General features: G+C 37.6%; 1 protein-coding gene across 1 annotated transcript; it reads left to right on the top strand.

Moving 5' to 3' along the window:
• Nucleotides 1–1,726: 1,726 nt before the first annotated feature.
• On the top strand, nt 1,727–26,779 carry LOC121673375 (sodium leak channel non-selective protein-like; the record flags this gene model as incomplete). The annotated part of the gene is made up of 5 exons (XM_042046636.1): nt 1,727–1,858; nt 9,807–9,974; nt 14,462–14,653; nt 21,363–21,500; nt 26,678–26,779. Coding segments are annotated over 5 exons (732 nt in total), but the record flags the coding sequence as incomplete, so codon positions are not given.
• Nucleotides 26,780–27,437: the final 658 nt, after the last annotated feature.

Raw genomic sequence — 27,437 nt, 5'->3', positions numbered from 1 at the left:
TTTCTTTAGCAAGTATTTTCACAATTGAGACAGAATACTTCATTATTATGATGGAAATTTTGACACCATTAAAAATACAGTGTAAAATATGCAGAGAGACTAACTATCTGGTTAGAATTTGTGTGAAATGGAAATGTAAAGGATGACACCTGTTTTGAATCACACTACTGAAAAAAAATGCATGATTGATGCCAGTAGCCCTATCTTTAATTATTGTATTCTTATAGCTTGCCTTGTGGATTAAAAATAAAAGCAAGACCTTATTTAGCCACTATTTTGGTAACTTACCTGTGCTTTAGGTATTAACCCCTGCTTGTTCTGTAAATTACTGGATGTAAGGCTTTATCTCCTGACCTCCTTTTCTAGAATAGAATATGCAACCATTTTGTGTCACTAGGGTCAAAAGGAAGCTGGCTTGCATGAGAAGGGTTTGAGCTGTCTTCTCTCTGTACTGCTACCTGTAATTCACACAAAAAGTCCAGGTATTAAGAGACAAGAGGCAATTCTATCAGGTTGTATGCTTGTAAATATGTGCTTAGTCTCCATTCAGCTTCAATTTAAGGAAGCTATCTTAAACACCGGTGGAATTCAAGATGAAATTAATTATTCAGTAGGCAGGCACAAGGCTTTGCTAGAAGCTGAACAAATACTAGTCCTTGCAGCCTCCCATACGGCCCATATTATGTTCTAATTTCATCAAAAAAGAAACATACAACAACCCTACATATAAACTCAGAAACAAATAAAAATGGCTTTTGCCATTGTTAGCACAATTTAGAAACATACACAAGGAAACATAATGGTACTTAACTTACTTATATTAAAGACTTGAACTCTATTACTTGTGGGAATTTGTAAAAAGTTATCAATATTAGTGACCATTCATTCAAAGGTGGATTAATGTAAAATAATTTTGTCTGTTTGACTCTTGTTTCTACTGTGGCTGACCCGGTGAGGGAAGTGGTTAAGTTTTCAGGGTAAATCCTAAGTCCATGGTCTTTGTGGTGGGGGCTTAGAAGTTATTTCTTTGAACTTCTGCATACTTCTTATGTATCTTATCAGTAATGTTTTGGTATCTCACAGATGTAAACTCCTGGATGGTGCTCTGTGCCTCTGTTTCTCTCCTCTCCTGTGTCACTGCTGCAGCAGTGACACAAAGCTTTAAGTACACAGATATGTGAATTATCTGTGAGTACTTCACAGCTCATTGGCCCAGATGTATATATCTACTATATGTAGATGTGTTTTATTCATTTAGGCAATAGTTTGACATCAGAGGAATCCCATAATACATCTGTTTCTTGAGAAAAAGCAATGCACAAGATAGAATTGATGTTACTTTTTCCTGAACAGTAAGTCATCAAGATTTGCGTGAATAAATCATAATGCAGGAGTATTAACCAGGGCCAACTGAGTAGACAGACATGCTCTTTATGCTTTAAAACATACTAAAGTAATGGATACCATATTAAATTATAAACCTTCAGTAAGAAGTCAATTGACAAATAAAAACTGAAAAGTACAAAAAAATCCCCAAAACTTGCCATGTAAACCAGTTGAAGCAATATATTAAAACATATTTTAAAAATTAATAAATTAGAATCATATAAAGAAGCTTTAGAATAACACAGTATTAAAGCCAATTATGTTTTGACAATGTAATAGAACTTTAAAATGCATGTGGTTTGACTCCTTTTGATGATAAAATTTACTCTTTCTTTTGTAGAAAATGATGAGGTCATCCGTGTTTCATATGTTCATACTAAGCATGGTTGCTGTCGATGTGATTGTTGCTGCAAGTAATTACTATAAAGGAGAAAATTTCAAGAGACAATATGATGAATTTTACCTTGCTGAGGTAAGTATGCTGAAACAACTATCTGGGTAATTTTCAAGATAAGCTGAAGTAAAAAATGTGACTGTCAAGAACATTTTAGTATGTAATTTTTTATTCCCTTAAGCATTCCAAGAATACTTTGCTAAGTTGTTCAACTTCCTCTGTCTGACAACGGCTGACAGCTCTATCTTACAACCTTTTGAAAGGTAATTTCCTCAAACAAAATGTTAGTGGTAGTAAGTGGAGGCTTAAGTGTAACATCTGCAGGGAGTGCATGGCTGCCGAGTTGCTATCTTTCTCTAGCAGGAGTGTAACATTCAGAAGAATTTCACTTTAAAAAGATGACAAAACTGTATTTTAAAAATACAGTATAGAAGTTCTTCCTAAATCTTCTTTATTTGGTAGATATACTTAGCTGCCAGAAGGTCCTTAAGCATTACCAAAATAGTGTTACAAATAGTCTGGCTTCAGCAGTCGCAAGAGCGCACCACCAAAAAAAAACATTTATGCAGGCATGATTTTTTTAAAGGAGGAGTCTGTGCTCCTGAACAGTGAAGTGGAGGTACAAGTGACATTTTGACAGGAAGCCTGCTTGAGTCATTAGCTGGTCAAAGATCTTACTGTAGATCAAGAACTAGAGATCCTAGAACCTTGCATACTTGTCTTTTTAGTAATAATTAATTCAGGTAAAGGAAAATAAAAAAGAAGTAATTGAAGTCTTTGGTACTAATGTACAGGCAAAGCTTCAAATAGATATTTGTTTTTCCTAAATCAAGTGCAATCAATATTGTAGCATTCTTTATTAAAAATACTTATTTCCATGGGCACTGTGAATTGTTACTGTATCAGAGTAAAAAATCACCAGTGCTGAAAGATCACTTCTTTAACCAGTGCACCAGGATCAGTTCTCTGAAAGTGTTGATCACAGTTGCCTGTATTGGGCACATGTCTACTTTATGCTTACTGCAGTTTCCCTGACTTCAATAGTTACACAGTCCTTTGGAGCCAGAGGGGTCATTCTTAGACTAGAGTGCATGATAGCAGAATGTTCCTGGTTGTTTCTCTGCTTTTGGTTGTTGTGTGGTTTTCTATGTCTAAGTATTTTTGATATTCAGACTCACACACCCAACTTTAAGCCCTTTAGTCCATAACAATGCAATGCTTTATGAATCTCTTTAGTTTAAGGAAGGTCGAGTCAATACATATTTTTAATCTTAGTTTTAGAATTTGTATCTGATCTCTTAAAATTGTATGAAGCTGAGAGTTCGTGAGTTCTGGGACAAAAATGAGAGCAAAAAAGCCCGTTAAGCACAGCACCAGAGTTCAAACCTTTAAAAAAGTGCAGATTATAGAGACAGCACTGCTGCATCATTCTCTGTTGTCTCTCATGCTGCTGGGTATGGCTGTATTCTGTGTGAATATTGAGTCAGTGTTGGCACGGACAACAATTACAAGACTAATTGTGAAATGTGTTGTCTTTATTTTGTCTGAAGTTCTAAGTCTATTTGAAAAACTACATGAACATGAAAATTATTATCCTGAAAATAAGACATTGGAATAAAGCCAGCAAATGCTGGGTTGTCTTATGACACGCCCCACAGATCTGAGAGTAGAATTGAGGGCAGAGAAACTCATTCTAATCTTTATCAGGGTTTAACCCCAGCTAGCAGCTCAACCCCATGCAGCCTCTTGTTCACTCTTCCTCAGGGGAATGGGGGAGAGAATGGTCAGAGTAAAAGTGAGACAACTCATGGGTTGAGATAAAAACAGTTTAAAAGGTGAAGCAAAAGTCATGCACATAAGCAAAGCAAAGCAAGGGATTCGGTCACCACTTCTCATGGGCAGGGAAACCATCTTCAGGAAAGCCAGGCTCCATCAGCCATAACAGTAACTTTGGAAGACAAACACCATCACTTTAAGCATCCCCCCCCCGCTTCCTCTAGCCTTATATGCTGCGCACAATGCGCTGTGGGATGGGATGTCCCTGTGTTCAGCAGAGATCAGCTGTCCCAGCTGTTTCCCCTCCCAGCTCCTTGTGCCCCCCCAGCCTGCTCCCTGGTGGGGTGAGAGGCAGAAAAACTCTTGACTCTGTGCAAACACTGCTCAGCAACAGCTAAAACATCCCTATGTAACCAACACTCTTTCCAGCACAAATCCAAAATAGCACCATACAAACTATGATGGGGAAAATTAACTCTGTCACAGGCAAATCTAGTACAATATCCTTGGCTGGAAACAAATAATTAAGTCAACATTAAAGCCTGAGGCCATGAACTCTTCACAGCAGGCATTTTTGCTTTATCCCCAGGATACAGCAAGTGGAGCCTGGATTCTTAACAAAATGACATTAATTCTATTTATATTCAAAAATAGGGAACACTCTGTTTCCTATTTCTATTTTGGCTCTGAATATATAGTATAATAATGCTTTTATTAATCAGTGGTAGAAACAATATCTTCAACATTTATTTCAAGTATAAAGTTTGCAGGGGTTTTTTTTCCGATAGAAATATTTGCCAGGGTTTATTCAAGGTGAGTATATAATGTAGACTAGTGTATTATAATTCTGTCCTAGAAGCAATGTCCAGTTCGCTTTAACAATATATTTTTCTGTTTCTGCATAGCTTAGATAATTGATTTTTAAGTGGAGAGGTTGTCAGAAAACACATTTGTTTACATTCTACATTTTACATTTCGAAGTATATGAGGTAAAGTATTCTGAGATAGAGAAACGTGGGATTTTTTTATTTGTAAAGCATTTCTTTAATGTCCATTTGTTCGGTTTCCTGGTTTTGTTTTGTTTTTTAAGCCTGTGATGCTTTTACTAGAGGCACTATAAGAATCAAACTAACAAAACCCTAGTATGTTATGGAAGGAGGAACAAAGGAAAGTATCAGAAGAGCAGAAGAGTAAAAAAATCCTGGGAGAGAGGAGAAATTGATAAGCTGCTGTCATTTCCTATTTGGTTGTTGTGAAACTTGTTCTTTGTAGCACAAAGGGTAAACAAAGGAAATATTTTTAAGAGCCTTGAAGAGGCTGAATACTCAAACAATGCAGATTATTCCACAGTGGCTAGTCTGTTTCCTTGGTGAAGAAAACTAGTTGAAGCAGGATGCACTGCTGCTGCTCTGTCTCTTCTATTAGAGTAGGCTACAGAAAGCTTTCCCTTCAGTGGGAGCTGACTTGAGGAGCCAACAGTGGTGAGGATTCCATTTGCTAAAGGAAATGGCCAGATAGATTACAGCAAGCATATCTGGCTTTCTGATACATTTTCCAGAAGTTATGTTGGAAGCTGCTGGCTTTAGGAGAAGATATGTCTAATGAAATATCTCACTTGGTCTGTTCTATGGGTCACATATTAATACATCTGCTTAAAGTCAGTGGGCAAACTAAATGGATTTATTGAGATGCCCAATACCAAGAAAAGAAACCTGCTTTCATTGTTGAAATGAAATTAAAAGGCTCAAGAAGGCAAAGGTTAGACAAGAAGATAAAACAAATTAATCTATACCCAGATCCCATTGTTTGCATAATTTTGTATACCCAGTAGTAATAAGAGATTCTGGCAGGCATTTCAACTTGTATGCATCAGTCCTGCTGATTAGGCAAAACCAGAATTTTAACAGGATGACTCAAAACGCCAGTGCAGTATCCTGGAAAGAGTAGAGTTTCAAACACATTTTGGTAATTTGTAATGAAGATGCTAACTTTAACTGCTCAATACCTAGACAGAATAGTGATGGATGTTTGTTTCTTATGAGTCTTCCATTAAAACATGTTACAGACTAGCTGTCTTATTTGAGTTGCATATGATTCCTACAAATACTGTCTGAATACCAGAGTTCAAAACCAAGTGCTCCTATATAGTTTCTCCTAGATTCCTTTTGTAACCTGCCCCCTTGCACTGCTGCCTTTGGGTAGCTTTTGGCCTGTCCTGGATGAAGGAAGGATTGAATGCTGTGTCAAATCTGGTAGTGAGGGAGGGGCTAGAGGTCTGTGCCCTTAATCCCACTGATCCTCGTTGAAAGAATTCTTGTCATTCCCGACAGCTTGATAACCTTTCAGGTAAGACACAAAGAAAACAGAGTCTGTCACTGTTGGATGCTGACTGATAGTAAGCTCTGCCTCTGCCAAAAAAAGAGGCAAGTGGCTACTAGCAAAATTTAGTGTTGATGAAGGTGTCATTAATACCATAAAGCTTCCAGGTGAAAAAAAGGGAAATAACTATCAGAGAAAGGGCCCATTTCTGTTAGGTCCTCCTTGGCCTCCCCAAAGCAAAACTGACAACACGGTGGAGGGTGGCTGCTCAGTGGCTGCTCATGTCTTACACCTGCTTTTTCTGCTTTGCTGTGTTTGCTTTTGCCTTGTCTCTACAGCAACGAAAGGAATTATTCCAGCTTAAAAAAAAAACACACAAAACTATAAAATTGTATTGCATTTCATGCCTAACAAAAAGTTCTAGTCAGATATTCTGAATCTTCTCCTGTAATTAATTACAAGGAAGGAAAAAATACAAGCTCTGTCAGCAGGAAGACAGGTGTATAAATGTAATCAGATGTTATGCAAACCATTTGATACATTTTTAAGTGCCAGTGGTTTGAATTCATTTGACAAGCATGTGAAATGCAAATGATCCTGCCCACACATTTTTAGAATAAATTAAAATACACTTAACATCATATTTGTTAGTCTTGTTCTAATAGGAAGCCTATGTGCTCTGAAGTGTGTATGTGTGTATTTAAATGGCACTGTTATTCCACCTGCTCTGAGCTAAATTGCAGCTGCTTTTGAACCACCATTCCATTTTGCCTAATTCAATGCTCTTCTTCTTTTATGACTCGGTTAGATGTCTTGTCATTAAAAGTGAGCTTTATTTTTAAGGGTTTTTGCTAAAACATTTTCCTCGTGTCTTAGAGATTTTCATGTAAAGAAGTAGTTTCTTCAAACCTGGCTCTTTGAGATCCCAGAGCACAGGCTGAAAAACTGGCCAGATCCACTTGAGGATAAGGGCATAAAAGCATCCCTACACTGTCTGTGACTGAAAGCACACAAATATTTCTTAGTAGCCTTTCTTTCCTAATATAGTGGTTTGGTCCAAAATACTCATTACTTATTTACCTTCTGTGAGATAAGAATTAGGAGAAAGCAAAGCAGGTAAAAAATTTAAAAGAATATAAAGAACTTTATTAACGGACCTAAAAGAAAGGAAAAAAAAGGGAAAAAAAACCCCACACCTTCAGAACACTTCTCCTCCCCCCACCTTTCTCCCTTCTCCCACTGACAATGTAAGAAGACAACCCTTGAGATTTTCAGTCTGTTTACCACTTCCATAATAACCTTGTTCAGTTCATTTAGGAAGAGGAGTCTCTCTTGCTCATGCTATGGAGATATCTCCACAAGAAATTCTCTCATGGCTTCAGTATCACAAGACAGCCACCCATGTTGGTTCTCTGCTCGCATCATGTGGGAGTCCCTTCTCCCAACTTACAGCTTTCCCCACAACTGCTTTTGAGGGTCCAATCTTGAGCTGTTGGGGTACAATTTTAAGGTTGAGCTGTTCAAAAACAAAGGTTCTCCTCACCCATCTCAGGGAGCATCTTCAGCTCCAGGAACAGAGGCCCTTCTCCTTTCCTGGGAGAAAAGGGTCTTCATCATCTTCATCTCTAGGACTATCTCTGGGAGCATCTCTAGGAACAGAGTTCTTCTCCTTCCGGTTGGAGCAAGAGCCCTCACCACTTCCATCTCTCCCTGTTCAAACTTCTCATCAAATTACAGCTGCTTCAGCATTTGCTTATTCCAGAACAAGTGCTTTTGCTCACAGTTACAGTTTGAACACTCCACCCCGCCATGCTTCATGAAATTACAATGGGTACTCTGATATATCATAGTCTATCACCACCATAGCTTCACAACAGAATTTCAGCTTCTAAGCATCTCCTCTTTCTCCTCCCTCAGGGTTTCAGCTCTTCTTTCTTTACTTTATGTCTGCAGGCTTCATCTATTCTGGAGGAAACTTACAGCACTAAAAGGGTTAATCTCACCCAGCCCCGCAGCTGGAGTCGCTTATTGTTGTTGGTCACATGATCTTTGCCTGGCAGCGGGGCAGCTTCAGCTGAATCTTCGGCCACACTGGAGAGGGGGGAGTGTGTAGAGTCCCGGCTCCACACCGTCTGCACAGAGCAGGGCTGGGGGGACCACAGGTGGAACAGGGCCGCACGGCTCCAGGATGGCTGTGTCTCGGCCTGGCCCTGGCTGAGCAGGGCCTGGCCCGGGCCTGCTGGGCCCCATACAGGCCCAGCCCAGGTACCTCTCCCAAAGCCGGAAGCAAGAGAACTCTTTCCCGGGGTTTGTCCATTCTTAAATGTGGACCACAGAGGCGGTCAAAATTTTAAGTGGCTTAAAAATTGTCAATATTCGAACTAGCCAGTTGATAGGCTCTGTCAGGTCATAGAGGAAGCTGTAAGCACCTCTTTGCAAGAAAATCCGGAGCTGTGCTTGCTAACCCGTGACACCTAAGAAAAAGAAAATCTCCTGATTGATGGAGTGCTATGAAGCATTCTGAGGACATTTGAAGCCTGGTAACTATTTTACATGCCTTGAGGAAGCCATATAATACAGCTGGTAGCAGTGCTTGTAAATAGCTCTGTGGACTAGAGGAATAAACAAAGGACATAAGCTTCATTGTTTCATTTCCATCTCCACTCCTGTTTGTGACAGTCCTGTACACATAAAATATGTAAAGTTTTATTTAGCTATCTCCCAACCTCTCTCTTTCATGTTGGTAAATATATTTTTGATGGACTGTAGAGTTTAAATTTTAAATAATGTAAATACTTAACACAGCATCCCAGAGATTTTCACTGTCAGGGTCAGCATTAAAATCTTAGTCTCTAGCATTTTTATCCCCAGCCAAATTCAGTAGACCTCATGGCCCACAGTCAATTAGTCTCTCCACCTTAACAGACTAATAATGCTAGTCCTCAAAGGAGATGTAAGCTGCATTTTCTTTATTTTTACTGCACTTTGTAAGTATTAGTTGTATTTAGTTGTGATCTAATGTTATTTTAGAGTCTCTTTTAAGTCCCAATGTGTGTAAAGGGTCTGAGGAGAACATTTCTGAGTCACAGAAAAGTGTTTCCATTGCATTTCCTGTCTGCTGGACAGTGTGGAAGAGAGCACCTCAGAGTATATACAGTGGTAAAATAAGAAGGCACATGAGGAAGTGTGTCTAGCCAGAAGGATTTTTGGTAGTGAGAGAAGTAAGAGAAAATAAATCTTGAAGACGTACACCTATCCTTTTGTTTAAGCTGAACATTATGCAATTTACTGTGCAAATATTTCAGGAAAGGCCTCTGGAAGAATTCCAAAGTCATTTAATCACTACAGGTTGATTTCTTCCCTTGTAACTTCCCACCATGTCCAAGTTCTTTAACATTATTGTGAAAATTAACCAATTCTGGACTAACTTCGAATTTCCGCTCTTTTAAAAATTTGTTTTAAGTGCTTAAAAACCATTGCCTCTTTTCTAGCTGTTTTGGTTGTCATATTACTCTGGATGTTTTAGAAAATTGAAGTAGAGGTTTTCAAACTAGAGGCCTTTAAACTTTGGTGTCTTTCTTAAATCTCTTAAAATCCTTCAGAAATCTCATTACTTCATAATTTGAAAAAAAAATAAGTTGTAAGTCATATTTTCTTTTTTATATGTGTATTTAAGTGAAAGATCATCTGGAGGGATTTACTATTTCATGCTTTGCAAATTGTGAAATCTACCTGTCTATGCTGAGTCTAGAAAATTTTATGAAGTGAAATCTATTATTGTTTCTTCTGTTCAGAATATGGTTGGTTTTGTTAAATATTATGAAGATCTTTATTTTTGCCATACAAAGCCCTGATAGACATCATGACATAGAAACTTCTAATTTAACTCAGTGTTTTGAATGCATCTTTCTTATTTTATATATCCGTCTAGGTTGCTTTTACAGTTCTGTTTGATTTAGAAGCTCTTTTGAAGATCTGGTGTTTGGGTTTCACAGGATACATCAGCTCATCTCTTCACAAGTTTGAGTTGCTGCTTGTGATTGGAACCACTCTCCATATTTATCCAGACCTCTATCACTCTCAATTTACATATTTTCAGGTATGATCAGATACTTTTACTTTTTACCCTATATACCAAATTAAAACATTACCCATCCACATTTCACACAAATTTCAATTTTCTCACAGTATTGCCTCATTTTGAGAATAACTATAAAATAACAAATCTCTGCTTTTAACTGTGTTCATTGAGTGGATTTACAAAAATAGGATTCTTTCTAACATTGCTGAGAAGTCCTTTCTGTTTTCAGTAACTCCCATTTCTTATCTAAGCTTCACTGCTCATTAAGTTCTGTTTTGTTTCTTCACTGTTCTTCATTGAGCCTTGACCTTGTACACTGCTGTTTATAACATCACCTTCCAGTAGTGTCCACCACTACTCTCCTGACTGCTCTCCTTGAGGCCTCAGTTCACTTGCTGTTGCTTCTCCAAATTTTCATCTCTGTGGCAGTCACATGCCTAACTAAGATACTGTGGGTCTTCTGAGGTAATTTATCCAGAGTCATCCTAGACTTGGGTTTTATAGTTGTCCATCTATTCCTTATCTAGAGGAAAAGTGTGTTTATTTAGGCTCTTCCTGCATTTTCACTTGGCTGAAGAGCAGGAAAGAGAGACAAAAAAAGACTGATTAATTCTGACTTCTGATTCTTCTTGTCAGCCAGCCCAACCAATTCCCTATTCATGCTCCTTCAAGTGCTTAGGGTTGTTCCAGTTCTGGGAGAAAGCACTGGGATTCATTATGTGTTATATTCTACAGTGCTAAAGAAAGGGGTTTTTTTAAGAATATATATATATTAAAGGATTCATATCTGCCCATTATTCAGCAATGGATTGGCATGGTGAATACGTAATACTCAATAAAGGCAAATAGTAAATCATCAGACAGACTCCTGTCAATAAATGTGATTAGTTATAGAGACACATCTTGTAATCATGAGTACAATATGGGGGAAGCAGTCTCCCCAAGTGTGGGTTGAAATATAATTTTTTTTATAATTTTTATAATTTTCAGATTTCTGCAAATGTCATCCTGTATTTTTTCTAAATGGTTCTGCAGACCTGCTCAAGAAAGCTTTCAGGATAAAAAAAATCTATTTTGCTTTCACCTGATATCATTTGAAGACTTTTAAGTCATTCTGGCTTTGATTTTCCTGTCCAAATATGTAGAATGTTGTTACTCAGTGCAGCATGATACATCTAAGGTGCAAGAAAGGATGATCTGTCAGGAGTATGCCATTGCACTCTTGTGTCAAAAGTACACAGGGAGCATAGCTGGGAGCTCTCAGTTAAAGCAGTCAGCAACTTAGTTAATAATTGGTCTGTATTAAAACATAGTCCACTTATGACTGGTGGTTTCTTTGTAAGAATTTTTAGTATAAAATATGAATGTTGGACTAAATGGATGATGTCATCACTAACTCATAGGATTGAAAGTGTAACTAAAATGTAACCAGATGCTGATAATAAAATAATGTCTTTTTAATTGATTTAATTAGTTTAGTGGAGCAGTGGTGGTGGCGGTGGTGGTTTTTTTAATTACACAGTGCTAGCTTTTATGAAAATTTCAAGATGCGATTTTTTTTCCAAAGTCTATGAAAGACATACGTTTTACAAGCAGAAACACCTGCTACACTGAAAGATTTGGGTTGTATTTTGCAATCCAAATCCCCTAGGGGGCAAATGATTGGAAGGTTTCAGAACACCTTTGATGTCAGCATGTAAGGTACACACAATACTCCTCCACAGTTAAGTTCTGGGCAAGCTAGATAACACATTTTCAAATCAACCGAGGTCAAAAAGTCTTTTTCACATGAATATGTCTTAATGTTAGGCAGATTTCCAGGCATTTAGGTATTCATGATGACAGGGTAAATGTGTTCCTTGTCAGCCAACAAAACAGATTACTGAAAACAGAAGTCCTTGACACATTCCAGAATAGCAAGCATGAATTGTTGTTTGGCTTGTCTAGTCCTCCTTGCATACATTTCAGTTTGCATTATTCATTAGTCTGTATCATTACCTTTTGCCAGCACATCGCTCACTCTTTACTACATTGGCTACTGTCCACCCTCCCACCTATCTTCCTTGCATTCACTGTGCATTCATTCAAGGCACTTTGCAAAGCCCTCTGTGAAAGACTACAGCAAAGGACTGTTACATGGCTATAATCTGTAGGACATAAAATCAGTGGAGAAATGACAGATTTTGCATATTATTGCAGAGATCTGTAATGAACCAGCATAAAAGGGAGAGGTTTAAACAGAATTAAACCTATACTGGACTGAAGTGATGGTATTGTATTTGTGCTTGGGGAAAATACTGCTGACTCATTTTCTGAATAACTATCATCCCTTGCAGGAGATGCAGCCATTATTTGTAACAAAGCTGTGGTTCCTCTTTTGCATTACTCATTTTGATTTGTTTTTAATATATTTTTAAATCTAATCCAAATAGTGCATCTTCTACAGCTCCTAAATTTAATACAATTTGCAGTCCAATTATACAAAATGCATAAATTCATTAGAATGTACTTTGGCTAGATTCAATTTGTCACCTAATGAAAATAAATGAAGAAACCAAACAGTATCAATAAGCTTAGTGTGTTGCTTAAAGGTCAATTAAAGTTCTCCAAAGAAAAGGGAAAAAAGTAATGCAGATAATTGAGTTTATCTAAAACACCACTCAGAATATCAACTAGTATGAAATCTTCTCCCCACTGGGGTTTGTGTTGAAACTAGCATTGATGGGAGCAGAGCTAATATTTACACCGTGAGTAAATCTTGTAAGTAAGAAGGCACCGTGTTTACATGTTAATGGTACTTGGAAATCTCACTCATCTCACTGTCTGCCTTAGTAGCCAGTTTCATGAACTCAGATTATATGTAATGTAGTCAAGGTACCAATATGAAACAAAGGACTTTATTTCACCTTGTGCTAACGTTGTGTAAATTAAGCTGTCCAGTGTAACCCTGAATCTAGGACCCTTGTTTGTCTTTGCCACAGAAGACAGCAAAGGCTCATCCTGTCTCACATAAGGGCTCTGGTGTGCTTGGAGTAAGCTGCTCTCTTGAGCGGACCCTCTCTCTCTCCCCTTTGGTAGTTGAATCTAGATGATAAGCATATTCTGCATACCTTACAAATGGGTAGGAGATAAGCTTCATGTGAAGTCCAAAGGTATACATTATTAGAAAGATACAGGGTACAGTAAACTCATTATATGAACAACTTCTGTCATACTTATTTTCTTTCCAAAAACAACATAGTAATAGTATTTGACTTGTACATAAGGTCAGCCAATAACTGCACTGCAATTCCTACCTTTTAGTTCCTGTATGATTCTTGTGGAAATCCAGGTAATACCTTGGAATAGAGTCTTTTTCTTCCTAAGAATTGCAGAATCTCAGTTGCCCCATGCGCTGTCTGGTGTCTTCAGCAACTACTGTTGCTGCCACTGCCCTTGTTGATACTGATGTTCATGTCAGTGTGTCAACATCAATGGCAGAAACAGGAAAATCAGAATTGTGAGCAGCTCTTTCAAGGTAGACTCAGCAGTGAATGGGTGAGGAGTTCCACACAAGGTCAAAGTTTTGCTGCCACTGCTGAGAGGTCTGATATGTCAGGGGCAAACAATACTGTTGTGTGATACTGAGTTTTTCTGATACTGAGAAGCACCACCCAAAATTTCCCATGCTATATATAATATGAAATATTATAAAAAATAATTTATGCTCATTACCAAATTTGCTAGGTTATGTGGTATGTAATGCCAAACAATTTTGCCTCAGGTCACTGAAATGGAAAGATGATCTGTGGAAGAAGACTTGGCAGTTCTTTATGTGAATATTTAACCTGGTATAACAAATATCATAAAATCAGAGAAATCTTAGTTGGAAGAGGCCTTTCAACGCCATCTCATTGAGCCCACTGCTCAAAGCAGAGCTTTCATCAAAGACTGTTCAGGATGCTGTCCATTTAGTATAATAATGACATTTTAACAGTGATGATAATCAAACTGGAGCCATTTACCTAGCCCTTCAGGAGATTCTCAGTTACTAAATCCAGACTGATGTGCTTTGACTCCTGTCTGGAGCTGTTCTTGTGTTTGGTAGCACACTATAAACCTCCTTCGGTCTCTAATTCCACATTGCATTCAGATTTAATATCTGTGATGTGTTTTGTCTATTTTTTTTGTTCCCTTTGTTACCCCAAAGCTGGCTTTACCCAGTTGCATTTCTGCAATGACTCTTCACGGTCGGTGAGTTAACTATAGCCTTGGAGACCTTGGGTCCTCCCATGCCTGTACTATCATCCCATGCCTGTATGCCTCAGTGCTGCTTATGTCCCAGGTTTTGTGGTTTTAACCTAACACACAACTTGCCGTCTGTTACAAGTGGTAGAAACTTGATATTTATTGGTCTACAAGGCTGCAGGTCCCTTTTTGGCCATTAATGTCTGATATTTTGAACATTGTTGATTAATGTGATCATCGAATAATTGATACAGTTGCATTTTTCTCTTTCCTTGCAGGTTCTTAGAGTAGTTCGCCTTATAAAGATTTCTCCTGCTTTGGAGGATTTTGTGTATAAGATATTTGGACCAGGAAAAAAACTTGGGAGTTTGGTAGTATTTACTGCCAGCCTTTTGATTGTAATGTCAGCAATCAGTTTACAGATGTTTTGCTTTGTGGAAGAGCTGGATAGATTTACAACCTTTCCAAGGGCAAGTATAAAAAGCACTGATTACTCATTCCTTGTTACTATTTTCTTATAATGGATATTTTCTTACCATGGATGGTGAACTTGGCAGTGTTTGGTTAATGATTGGACTCAATGATCTTAAAGGTCCTTTCCATCCTAATGATTCTGTGATTCTGTCGTGATTTAACCTGGCCAGTAGCTAAACATTACACAGCCACTTGTTCAATCCTCCCCCTGCAGTGGGATAGGGGAGAGAATTGGGGAAAATAAGTAAAATTTGTGGGCTGAGATAAAGAAATTTTAGTAGGACAGAACTGGAAGGGGAGACAATAGTGATAAAAGAATTAGAATATACAAAATCAGTGGCTCACAATGCCATTGCTCACTATATGTAGACCGATGCTCAGCCTGCTCCCAATTTGCAGCCTCTAACCAGTTTTGCCCCCAGTTTATATGGTGACCATGATGCCATATGGGATGGGATATCCCTTTGGTCATTTGGGGTTGGCTGTCCCGGCTGTGTCACCTCCTAGCATCTTGTGCACCCTCAGCCTGTTCGCTGGTGGGGTGAGAGGCAGGAAAGGCCCTGACTCTGTGCAAGCACTGGTCAGCACCAACTAAAACATCAGAGCATTATCAACATCATTCTCATCTTAAATCCAAAACATAGCATTGTGCAAACTACTAGGAAGAAAATTAGCTCTATCCCAGCCCAACCCAGGACATATTCTATCATGTGTGTTACATTAGCAGTCTTCCTTTCCTTCTGCAAAACATGAAGCAGTTTATCTCCATATGTATAGATTAAAAAATTGTATTTTCTGGGTGTAATAGTCTTCCTGTAGTCCTTCTGTAGTGAAAGCCATCTTTCCTTGAGATAGGTATTCTATTTGTGCTGTCAAGGGAACATAGAGGAATTTTACCTATGCACCGTGATGATGACACAACACACTATATGGCTTAACAGTACTCTAGCATGTTACAGGAAGAGGATTCATATCCACAGGCACAAATATCAATCCAAGAATTTATGTAAAACATGTCTACACATGAGTTATATCTTCATATTATGAAAGTGGTTGTTCTTGATTTGTACAGGAATGCTTGTTTTGCATGGAGTTATAAAACCTGTCTGCATTGACATAGTAAGTGTTTGCCTTTTGGGTATAAATAATGGATATTTACAGGCATTGTGCTAATTCAGAACAGAACATTGAAAATCAGTGGAAATTGGAGCTAATGTATTTATTGAAGCACACTGTTCTGAATGAAAATAATGCAGTTTCTTTAATAGTGGATTAGACTGAGTGTACATGGATTGGTTCCAGTGACAATTTATTTGTTTCTGTCATTCCAGTTTGGTTATCCAATATATCTATTTTAGTGAAAGTGCATTGGTTGGAACAATTAAATAACAATGAATAAGGCAGCCTCAAGGGTCATGCATTTAGTGAACAAAATGGCTAAACAACAATTTGTAATTATCAAGCTTCAACTTGATGTATGGGAAGCTGGCCATCAAATGTGAGACAAAAAAATACCTACCCACAGGGAATAATGTGACACCATGCTTTCTGTTTTGAAAAACATGCTTAGAAAAGCAGCCGGTAGAATTAGATATTCAGTATAATTCATTAAATGCTGAAGAAAGGAAAAAATGAAATAAAATTTAAGCTTTCCTAATTAAGTCAGGTCTCTAAATCAGGTGATATTACCACCATATTCTGTGCTCAATTCCCATGTAAACCTTCTGAAAAAAACTTCAAACTGCAGGTTTCAAATCACCATGGAATTTTGTTTTAGGATTATTTTATTATTTGTGCAAAATGTCAGTGAAAGTCCTGAAAGAATAATTGTAGTATGACTAAGACAGGATTGCAATCACCTGCACATTTTAACTAGATAAATTGATACAAGTACCTGAGAAAAACCCACTTGCAATGAAAAATTTCCAATTTATATCAATACATTAGTAATGTTTTGGATTATTTTGAGCATTTTAATCTGCTGCCATTTAAGCTTCAATAAGGTCTTCTAGCATATTGAATTTTAACAGGTGTATGAAAATACTAAATCCCTGTTTGAAGGGTGATAAAATATTCTCTCCAGCAAATTAAACCATGTTTTTACAAACAGAGAATGTCTTTACTTGTCTTCTATTTTCTGACTTAAGTTCTGGAAAAAGAAAAGAGCTGTTAGCAACAATGCAAGAGTGTTCCAGCAATACTGAATTGAAATTATACTTTTCTTACCATAGCCAGAAGCATGAGTATCTCATTATTTATTTTTTTATTTGTATTCATATTCACCTTGTTATATTTGTTTCAGAAGTGTAAAATTTACAGTATGTGGTTTCTTTTTGCAGTTTTATAGTGCAGCATCTCTTAAGAGGTTAAAATTTAGCGAAAATTCTGTACTCAAAATTGTGATTGATGGTGTGAAATAGTGGTATCCCTCTAAAGGAGTGTGTCCTCCTAGCAAAGTCTGGGGAGTTGTCACATTTTCTGCCCTGAATAAAGATCACTGAATCAGTTTGCAATAAGACAATTATAATTATTTTCAAAACATAACTGAAGACAGAATATATAACATATGAGATGATATGAAGTCTGCAATACCAGAATTTGCTAAGATAAATTATTAAGAGCTTACCCTCAAAGAAGAGCAGACCTTAAATAGCCAGGACTGTTACTGTGAGTTTTTTTCAGTTGCAAATACAGAGATGACAAGCATGATGACAAAAATGGTGACACTAGAGGCTAAATTTTGAGTTTGTATATTAAAGTGCTTTCTACACTGAAAGAGACAAAACCTAAAATAATTTTGAAACTAAGTGCTTTATAAGAAGGCACAGTATGGGTTTTGGAACAAATAGACCTCCTCCTTTTGCTAATGCCTCTAAATTGCATGTTTTCACATGGTTTCCTGATGAAAATCAATAGGCGCAAGAGCTCACTGTTGCCATAGCTACTAATTTCACCCTTCTTTTGGCCATTACAACATGCCAAATGGACTGGCTTTCTCTCTAATACTAAGTATAAAAATATAGATGTTTGCTTTACTGTTTTTAACCAATCTGCCATCTCTTATTTTTGCACATCTTCTTCACCTGCACATATTGAGCCATGAGGAAGGACAGGGCCCCCTGAAGAAGGAATGGGAGGGGGAAACTGTTCAAATAGGTGTAAGGCGGCCGCTAAGAAAATTCACTGTATGGAGAACAAAACACATTGTTAGTGTCCCTGACTTCCATGCCCTGGTTTCTTTTGGAGTTTGGGGCCATGTGCTGACTGCTCTGTGTCTCAAGTTACAAAGTTGGGAATTCTGCCCTTCTTTTAAATGGGTCAACACAAGATGAAAGCCAGGCCCAACTGATCACAGCAGCAATAATCCCTGAGTTTTCACAAAACCAAGTCTCTGCTCCTAGCCTTGAGCTTGGAGAAAGTTCATTATGTGAAATACTAGTTCAATCTAAGCAACACATATTAAGAAAAGATGAACAGTGCAGTCTTAATTCTCTGATGAAGTTAAAATCTCAGTATCACTGCCACATTTTTACAGGACGGTTACTCTTCTCTCAGGGCATCACTGAGCCCTCATGACTGTGTCACAAGGAAAACATAAGTTTATGCTGGTAGAACAGTTTGCAAGGATGTTACAGCAATGTCCTAAACCCCCTTAACTTAATTTGAAGTAATTCCAATGATTGTAGAACTGCTTCTATGAATTAGGCCAGTGGAATTTGGTCCCTAAAATTTTGTGCACAAGCACCAGTTACAAGACAAGTGCATTATAATTCTAAGTAATAATTTGTGTGACACCACCCCTGTAACAGTTGGACAAGATGTCAGAACTGGCACTTTGGCTCATATATTCTACCAAACCTTTGCCAATCTTACGCTATAAATAAAAAGGTAGTTTGACTTCCATCATCAAAACAGCTCATTAAGTAACAGGGCATAAATACTCAAAGAAATTGACAGTCTTTTCTATAACATAAATTAATTCAGAAAATCACCATTTGCATAAATTTCTAAGTCTCGTCTTCACAGATGTTGATTCTGTCAGCTGGTTGCATTTCAAATTAATTTTAAAATAAACAGTGGGAGGTACACCTTTCAGCTTAAAATAACTTGCTCTAAAGAAGATTGCTTGGTGCAAAGCACATATTCATTGTGCACTGCTTTATTTACTTAAAACTAATGTTTTGCGTTGTACTGGACTTTAATGTTATAATGAAGTGCTTAAATTATATTGAAAGGCCATTTTATAAAACTATATGCTTTATGCACAACTGGTTTGGATGGAAGATTAGATTTTTTGACGTTAGAAGAATTTCTTCTCCACATTAATCTAGTGCTTGTATTAATGAGGAGTCCACAACATAGTATTGAAGGTATTTTTATACCTTGAAGAATTAAGTAAAATATGTATTTTCTAAAAGCAGTAAGCTGTGGCAGTTAAGTGTGGTTCAGAAGAAAGGATACTGCACTAGTTAAGTTATCCAGTCCCTCAGGTGTTTTTAAAGCTAGCAGTGGGATGTATTACTTAATGTAGTGCCCACCTTATGCTTCAGCAAGGAGTGCCACACCAGCCAGGTGCAATGGCCACTGGCTCCAGGGATGCTCTGAGTGCAGCCAAATGACAGCTGCCTGGTTTAGCTTCAGCTCCCCATTACAGAGGGAACCTGAGACCAAGAAGCAGTGCTGAGCACTTTAAAATATGTATTCTTTAAATCAACAAAGGAGAAAAAGCTTTAGTGCTAGAATCCTTATCTGTGGTCAATAGAAGAATGGACAGGCAGTATCAGTGGTCTTCTGATACTGTTTAGTCAACTTCCTTCCTGCTTCCAGCAGACTTTCTCCAAGGCAAGCCCTGGTTACAGACATGGAAATTGTTCTCTCCAACTGGGCACTCCAAAAAGGCAGTGTCTTTTATGCAGTGCCTGCGTAACAAGATGCACTGGATTAGATTGTCCCTGCCTTACCCAGTCCTGTTACACCATCCTAGCATGCTTTGTACTTGCAGGCCCTCCTTTGAAATGTTAGGCAGATAGCCCTTGGTATATGCTTGATTTCATGATACAGAAACAGCATGTAGCAAGTCATGCCACATCCTCCTTATTATTTCAGATAATTTGAACCAGCTTCTTGTCACCACATATTAATGATTGTTAGCCATAGGGATCTCACATGGGGCCGAAACCAAGTGCTGTATACATGCACATGGACAGTCTTCTCTAGAGTAAATTTGCTTTCACTGCAGGTGAGAAGTCACAACCCGGAGTGGACTCCCTTAGGGGTGAGGGTATAACCTTAATGGTTCTGTTTGCATTGGAAGAAACTGCTAAGAGAAATAATTTTTTTGTTTGAAAAACTCTATAAACTTGATAAAGAGCCCAAGCGAAGTATTTTCCTGTGGTTTATAATAATAATAGAAACTTGAAGTCTCCCACCAGTTGTTTTTGCCAGCAGCTTTAAAAATAAATTAGACCCATTTCATTGTTTCCCAAGCACATAACTTTGTATAGCTACATGTTTTCAGCTTTTCCAGCACAGGTTTTAGCTCAGGGTAAGTTGATGTGAAGGGCTGTCTGGATACTGTTTTCTCATGGGTTTGACAAGAAGAATCCTCTTCTCTTTGTGCCATTGCATTAATGCATTAATCTGCTGCTGCTGGGCACACTGAGCACAGATCTAATATATCCTTGGAACTGTGTTAACATCTTGAATTCTAGGAATCTTATTAGCTGTAAGCTGCACTGTTGATGTCTTCAGTTTCTAGCCCTTTTTGGTTATGCATAAACTTCAGTTAAGATACCAGCTTTGATCTTCACTGTCTGGGAAGAGAATGCTTTGGATGTCAGGCAAAAGCAAAAGAAACTTATACAATAGTTTGGCCTCATTGATACCATACTCAAATTTCTGTTTCCTAGGCAGTGTGCATTCCTCAGTGTCTGTATAGGATGTACATCTGCAGTTACACATTGCTCACATTGAGTTCAATTCTAGTTGGTGCTGCAGGCTCCAGCTGGGGTTTCAAAGGTATCTGGGTTCTAGGCTTATCTGCTTTCATATGTTCCTATGGCTAAATAAAGTTGTTTGAAACATTCCCATTATTTCCTATATTTTTGACATGTATACCTGGTCTCAAGGAATTCGAAAATGTTACAGAAGTTCCACCAAAAATGCTATTTACAAAATATAGAGGAAAAAGTCTGATTGGCTGAATCAAGAGACCTTGCTGTGTGTTGGTTATTCTCATCTGTGGAGTGCCTAAAACACTTCCGCTATCAAGATAACATAATTTATGGTCACATTTAATTGTAACACTTTATTATAGGTATATTTGTAGAGAGGGAACATGGAAGAAAAAGCATAATCAAAAAATCACAATAGAATATAACATTCAAAACAATGATCCCTGATGCTCAGGATATTTAGCCTATTTTTTCAGCACTGAAGAAAACCAAAAAGTTCTTTGTATGGGCTAATGAAACTTGGACTATGTTACAAATTGCAGTTTACAGTTCTGTCAAAGACCAAGCTATTTATTTCTCCTTTAGCTCATGAATAGCCTTTCACTTGGCTTTAAAAGTAAAACACATTTGTTAAGGTTTAAATAAGCAAACCAAAACAGGTGTTCTGCTCTGTAAAATCAGTTTTAGGAATGTGTCAATAAAACCGTATTAGTATAATTTGTTAATATGTTTGCAATTTTCTTTCTTGCAGGCATTCATGTCAATGTTTCAGATTCTCACACAGGAAGGATGGGTGGATGTCATGGATCAGACACTGAATGCTGTAGGACATATGTGGGCACCAGTAGTTGCTATATATTTTATACTATATCATCTCTTTGCTACTCTGGTAAGTTTTCACTTAAAATTTGTGCTGTGTTTCATTTACTTTTGAATTATTCTCATAGCTCTTGTATTTCTTATTATTCTCAGCTAGTTAAAACTAATTGTGGTGCTCATTTTTAGCATAGGTGGCTTTTTTAGTTTGTGGATGTGGTAGAATAAATTTACCCTTCAGCCATGTGACATGAGGTGGTGACCTTTGTTCTGCTGTGAGGTGTTGTTCTTCTTAGATCCAATATAATTGTTATCTGTCTTGTACCTTCACAGCTCTAATGCTTTCAGAGTTAAGTGATTTTATTTATCATGTAGAACTGGTCTCCTCAGCTTTCACTGTATTCTCTTTGCAGCAGCAATTAAAGTGAGAAGTGTAAAACCTTAAGATACAAACTCTTAACTAGTCATCCCTACTGTCCTGTTGCCTGATACAAAATCAATGCATGGAAATGTGATATACTATTTGTGATATACTATATGTGATATAGTATATCAATCAATAAATGATGAGAATTAATACAGCAGTTCCTGCATGTAAACAGAAATGTGGATTATGTTAAAAAAACAAAAGCCAGTGTTTCTTTCTGTATGCATTTCAAATGGAATTATTACCTTCTTTTATAGAGAAAACGGGAAGGAAAACATCTCTTTGGTTATCCTATATCAATAAGGGCTTGGTACTTTATTTGAATACCAACACAGAGAAAATACCACAATCAGGAAAATAACCATTTTATGCACCCTTAATTCACTCCTACTATTGCTCATTTTGTGTTTTCCATTCACTGCAGGTTTTGATGCACTTATTCTTATTTTCACTTTCTTCATTCCATTTTCTTCCTTTGCTCAGATGTCTACTTACATAAGGTATTAACTGTATTTATACAATCTCCACCAGCTTGTATCTACTTCTTTTACATTACAGTGTATTTCACTTCTAAAGACTGAATAATTGGACAACAGTTGTGGGTGTAATGGATTCCTTCATATGGATTGAATACTTGACCACTTTATAAATGGCAATAAAGTGCATTTCATGCTCTTAGAGCTGCTTAATCACATTAAAGTATAAGCCCAACAAATGTATGTATCAGAAAATACAGAGGACATGTAATTTGCTCACAAGGGTCAGAAAATACAACTTTTCATGCTGGAGTGATCTTTAAAACTCCATGGGAATTGCGGTTAAAAAGCAAAAGGGAAGTGAGCTTTTGGTCATGGATTTGAAAGCAGTTACTTGTATTGTAAGAGAATCTTATTGATGTTTTTTCAATTCTTCATCAAGGACATTTTCTAATCAGGAATCCGTTTTTACTTCTTAGATGAGTATTAAGCAATTCCATGAAGTAAAATTGTGTCAAGTGACCTATCTGCTAAAAATTCATATCTTAGTTGAGAAATAATTTAGCTGTAAAAACAATTTTAGTATTCTACTTTATGTTTTCTATTTTGAAAGAGTCATCTGGGACTTCCAATTTGTTTACTGAAAGCACTGATTTTGCTAGGAGTGAAGTCACTTTTCAGTACACCATCCTCAGTCCTTTGGCAGGGAATTTGCATTTAAATGCACAGTTCTTGCTTTGCTCCATAAGGGTACACTTTTCTTCTCATTCACCTATGCAAATTCCACATGAATGAAGAAACCCTGCAAAGATAACTTTGCAGAATTATCTGGGCTTACAAAATTGTTAGTTTCAGTTCTAAGATCTTCCTCAGACCTTGGAAGGGAAAACTGTGTAGGACACAATTGTCTGTAGGCAAAAGAAATTTGAAAGAAAATAACATGGAACTGGTTAGGGAGCGTGAAAATGGTTGAGCTGCTACTAAAACCAAAAAGAAGCATTCTAAGAATAAACAGCCATCAGTGAATAACAAAAATGAAATGAAGAAATTACTTTCATCAACCGGAAGAGGGGGGACAATTAAAATTGAGAATGATAATTGCAGGCATTTGGCATAGCAGACTGTAGAGACTTGGAAAGAAATTAATAGGTTTCACATTAGAAGGCAAAAGAAAACTAAAGCTCAAAAAAGACTCCGTCTCTTGGAAACAAGGACTGTCATTAGTTGAGATGGCGGCAGAGGAAGTTAACAAATAGCAAGTTTGCATTTAACTTTTCTTTTGTGGTACATTGTCTTTGGTTCTTGTTGGAAAAAAGCAAAAAGGGAGTTAATGAAAGTCTTGTCTGGATACATATCAGTGCCTGAATCAGCAAGACTGTAAGGGGTGATACATTTAATGAGTACTGTATGTCTTTTTAGTATGGAACTGAACTTCTTAACTGGTATGCTTTGAGCAGCGTGTACTGGAGTTTCATGGAATGACCAGGATGTCTGAAGAAGGAAAACACCATACTGTAAAATCTTGACGGAATTATAGCAAAACTGTTCATTAGCAACTAGGGATCAAAGTAGTTTGTGTGTGACAACCCATCCTTAAGATGAAGGAGGTACCTAAGATTCCTTAATGCTTGTTGGTCAAGAGGAATGACAAAAGTCAGAGGGTCCACAATCAATCAGAAAGTTCCAGTTGGCATGGAAATTAGTATGTTGACTGTAGTATATGACCTACTATATAAGCACAATGCGGTGGATTTTGAATAAAGAGGTAAGGTGAAAGGGAAGAGAGACATTCAAGAGGTATGGATGAATTAAATAAAGAAAGAGAGACAGAAAAGGAGAGAGAAAAAGACATCACTAGTCCTGTTTCCAGCGTTAATCCAGCTGGGGGAATGCTGAGCCTGGATTTGGCATCGATCTAGCAGCATCCATCTGGCTCATGAGATGTCCAGAATCCTGGGGGTGATTATCCAGCTAGTAAGTGTAAGTCCAGCTGTGTCGGTACGGCCAGTGGGATGTATGTCCAGGGTACTGGAGGGTGCTGCCTGGGCTTGGGGGGGAACATTTTAATGGACAGGTTTCTCTCTTTTTATGCTAATTAATTATCTTGCACAGTCTGTTCAGGCCTTCTGGAAATGGGTTAGAGGGCTTTGGAGGTCTGTGGTGGTATCAGGTCCCACCCTACAGTCCATGCCCATGCCTTGCCCATATCCATGTCAAGTCATTCTTGCGCTTGCACTGTACTGTGTTGTGTTTCAGCTGGTGGAAAAGTGCTGCCCTATCTCTGCCTCACCCCCATTCTCCATCTAAACCTTGTTCTTTCCTCTGGCATTTAATACCTATAGTTCTTGATTATTACCAATGATTTTTGCCTGTCATTACTAAAAGTCCTTGGCTGGCTCCACAGCCATCCAAGTGTTTGAGACATACATCTTGTTCTGGGAATTGAGTGCTCAAAAGGATCTCACTTTGGACCACTGTTTATAGGATCATTACAGAGTGGGCTTTAGTCATAGTAATTTTCCATCCTGGCCACAACTTGAGTCAGCAGCTTTCTTTGAAGGTTCAACAACAGAAATATTACTCCTCTTGGGCTGTTTTGCAGGCAAGAAAAATATTTTTCCCAGGCTGTTCACTAAACATCAGGTGCTCATTAGACACCTGTTAGTTCCCTGTTTAGGGAACAGTATTTCTGATAAGCTCAAGAGGGGCTTAGTCCGAGTGCAGTTCATCGAGGCGTTTTCTAATGAGCATTTCTCAGATCATAGTGTCACTTGAGTGGCATGAGGGGGTGCATCACCACTGTCCATCCTGAAACTAAAGGCAGCTTCCCTGGGCCTCTATATTGTGCCAGGGATTATGTATTTTATCAGAATTCTGTCTTGTGTTGCTGTTCTGAATGCTGTCTTTTTTTCTACTGTTCGTAATAGTTGGATCACTGAAAATTATATGTTCTATTGTTTATGTGGCACATACAATTTGTCACTTTGAATAAGTGCAGGAAATTCTACATATTGCTAAAGCCAGCTTCCTGTTAAAAGAACACTGTTTTTTCGAAACTCTGACTTTTTTGAAAGTTATGGGCCAGAGTCCTTCCTATGTCTTCTGAACCTTTATAGTTCATGGAGGGAAAGAAAATCCTGCCTTGGAATAAGGTCCACACACTCAACTCAGATACAGTTTGAGTTCCAAACCCCTTGTCTGGTAAATGAACCCACTTAAATTTCATTTCCTATATAGATGGGGAATAAATTTCCAATATGACAGGTAAACTTACACTTCATTTAAAAGTAGTGGTGGAAGGATATGTTTGCTGTGGTTGTCACGCAGTGGTCCAAGACCACAGAAAAATTCTATGCCTGTACCTCTCTTAAAAAAAAGTTAGGTTACCTTCTGGTACCTCTCTGGTATATCAGAAATTGGTGCTTGCCTGTAGAAGCTCAGTGTGTTTGAGAATGTTTACATCAAACTTCAGAGACTAAAACCTTGGCAGTTGCTGAGAGCTGTTGACTTATGTATATATACATATTTACTGCCTTAATACAGAAGTTTTCTGATTATGTATGCTGATATATCCTCTGTCACCTACCATACTCTCCTAATTTTGTCTGCTTCTCAGCTATGTCAGTCACATTTTCAGCTTCTTTGGCCTCTGGTCAGTATCTGTAGACAAGGAAAATGTAATAATCTGATACTGATACACACTTTTTTTTCTCTCCCTGGGATTCTTCCTCCTAGAAACATATCTAAACAATATTTAATGTAGAGTAAATGGAGGTACATGATTTTCCTGTCCTGTGACATGAGTTTCCTATTCATGTGATGCATGCAAATAACAAAGCAGCTTACTTTTCTTCCAAAGTGGAGTTAGCTACTTTTCACAGAGGCACTCTGAGCATAAAGAAAGTCCATAAAGTAAATGACTGTCAGGTGGCTAAAAAGTCACACCTTAATTGAAAACCACCTTAGCTTTACAAGATATTTTGGGATTTTGCTTTGCATTTATTTTACTATTATTGTTATTGTTGTTGTTATTTCTGATTAATTTAATTTCCTCTTCATGTGTAGTACGTTTTAAGGAGTATATTGTTAAACATATATAATGCATTGATCATCAAACCTAGAGTTGAGCGTTTTTAAACTCATACTAATTGCATGGTAAGATAAAAAACAATTTACTACTTGCAAAATGGCTAGTAGATATACAGTAGCAGGTGATACTAGTTCAACAGATGTCAAAGCAAGAATCGTGTTTACATCAGCAGGGCCACCATTTTTCCGTATTATTTAACAGTACTTCTTAAGAAAAATAAGATAAACTTTAACAAATCATTTACAATTGTTTTGTAGATTCTACTCAGCTTGTTTGTTGCTGTTATTTTGGACAACTTGGAACTTGATGAAGATCTAAAGAAACTTAAACAAGTAAGAATGTTTTTATTGTGCTTGAAAGTATTTTCAATAAGGCATTTTACTTTTTGTGGCAAAAGATGGGAAACGTCTTCATCACAATGAACAAAATAGTACATGCGGAAGTGAATAGCAGTATTTTGTTAGATAGTTTACTATTGCACAACCTTAAGGGAAAATTAAGATATCATAAAAGAGATGTAGAAATTTGGTTTAGTAATCAATTACAGTCAAATTAGATACTCTTGTAATTAAAAAAAAAATTAAATCACAGCTAGGCCATCTTTTTTCCTTTAAACTAGTGAAAGATATCCCTGCCCATGCTTTGTGAGCACAGCACAGCTCCACTGCAGGGGAGGGTACCGGGAGAGGGTCCACAGTCAGGAAGCAGTAGAGCACACTCTAGTCCATGTATCAGGGGAGGGCTAAAGATGCTTGGAGGAGTTAATTTGCTTGATTGACTCTCCTCATTTGAGGACCAAGAAGCCATTCTCTCATGCTTTAAACCCCAAATGCCAATCATATGAAACAAATGTGAGAGTTCACATTGGCCTTTCTGACCCTGTGCACAAACCTCCAGAGAGGAAGGTATCCATAGCTTTTAAATAAATATATAGCTGCGCTTTAATCTGTACAAAGAGAAGCAAAGTCATAAATATTTCCCTATTTCCTGCATGAAATAGCATGAGCTAACACGTGG

This window comes from Corvus kubaryi, unplaced genomic scaffold (assembly GCF_017639235.1).
Source record: "Corvus kubaryi isolate FWS band 111438036 unplaced genomic scaffold, C.kubaryi_AGA036_p1.0 65370, whole genome shotgun sequence".
NCBI classification, from domain to species: domain Eukaryota; kingdom Metazoa; phylum Chordata; class Aves; order Passeriformes; family Corvidae; genus Corvus; species Corvus kubaryi.
This window is presented reverse-complemented; position numbering and strand designations above follow the sequence as displayed.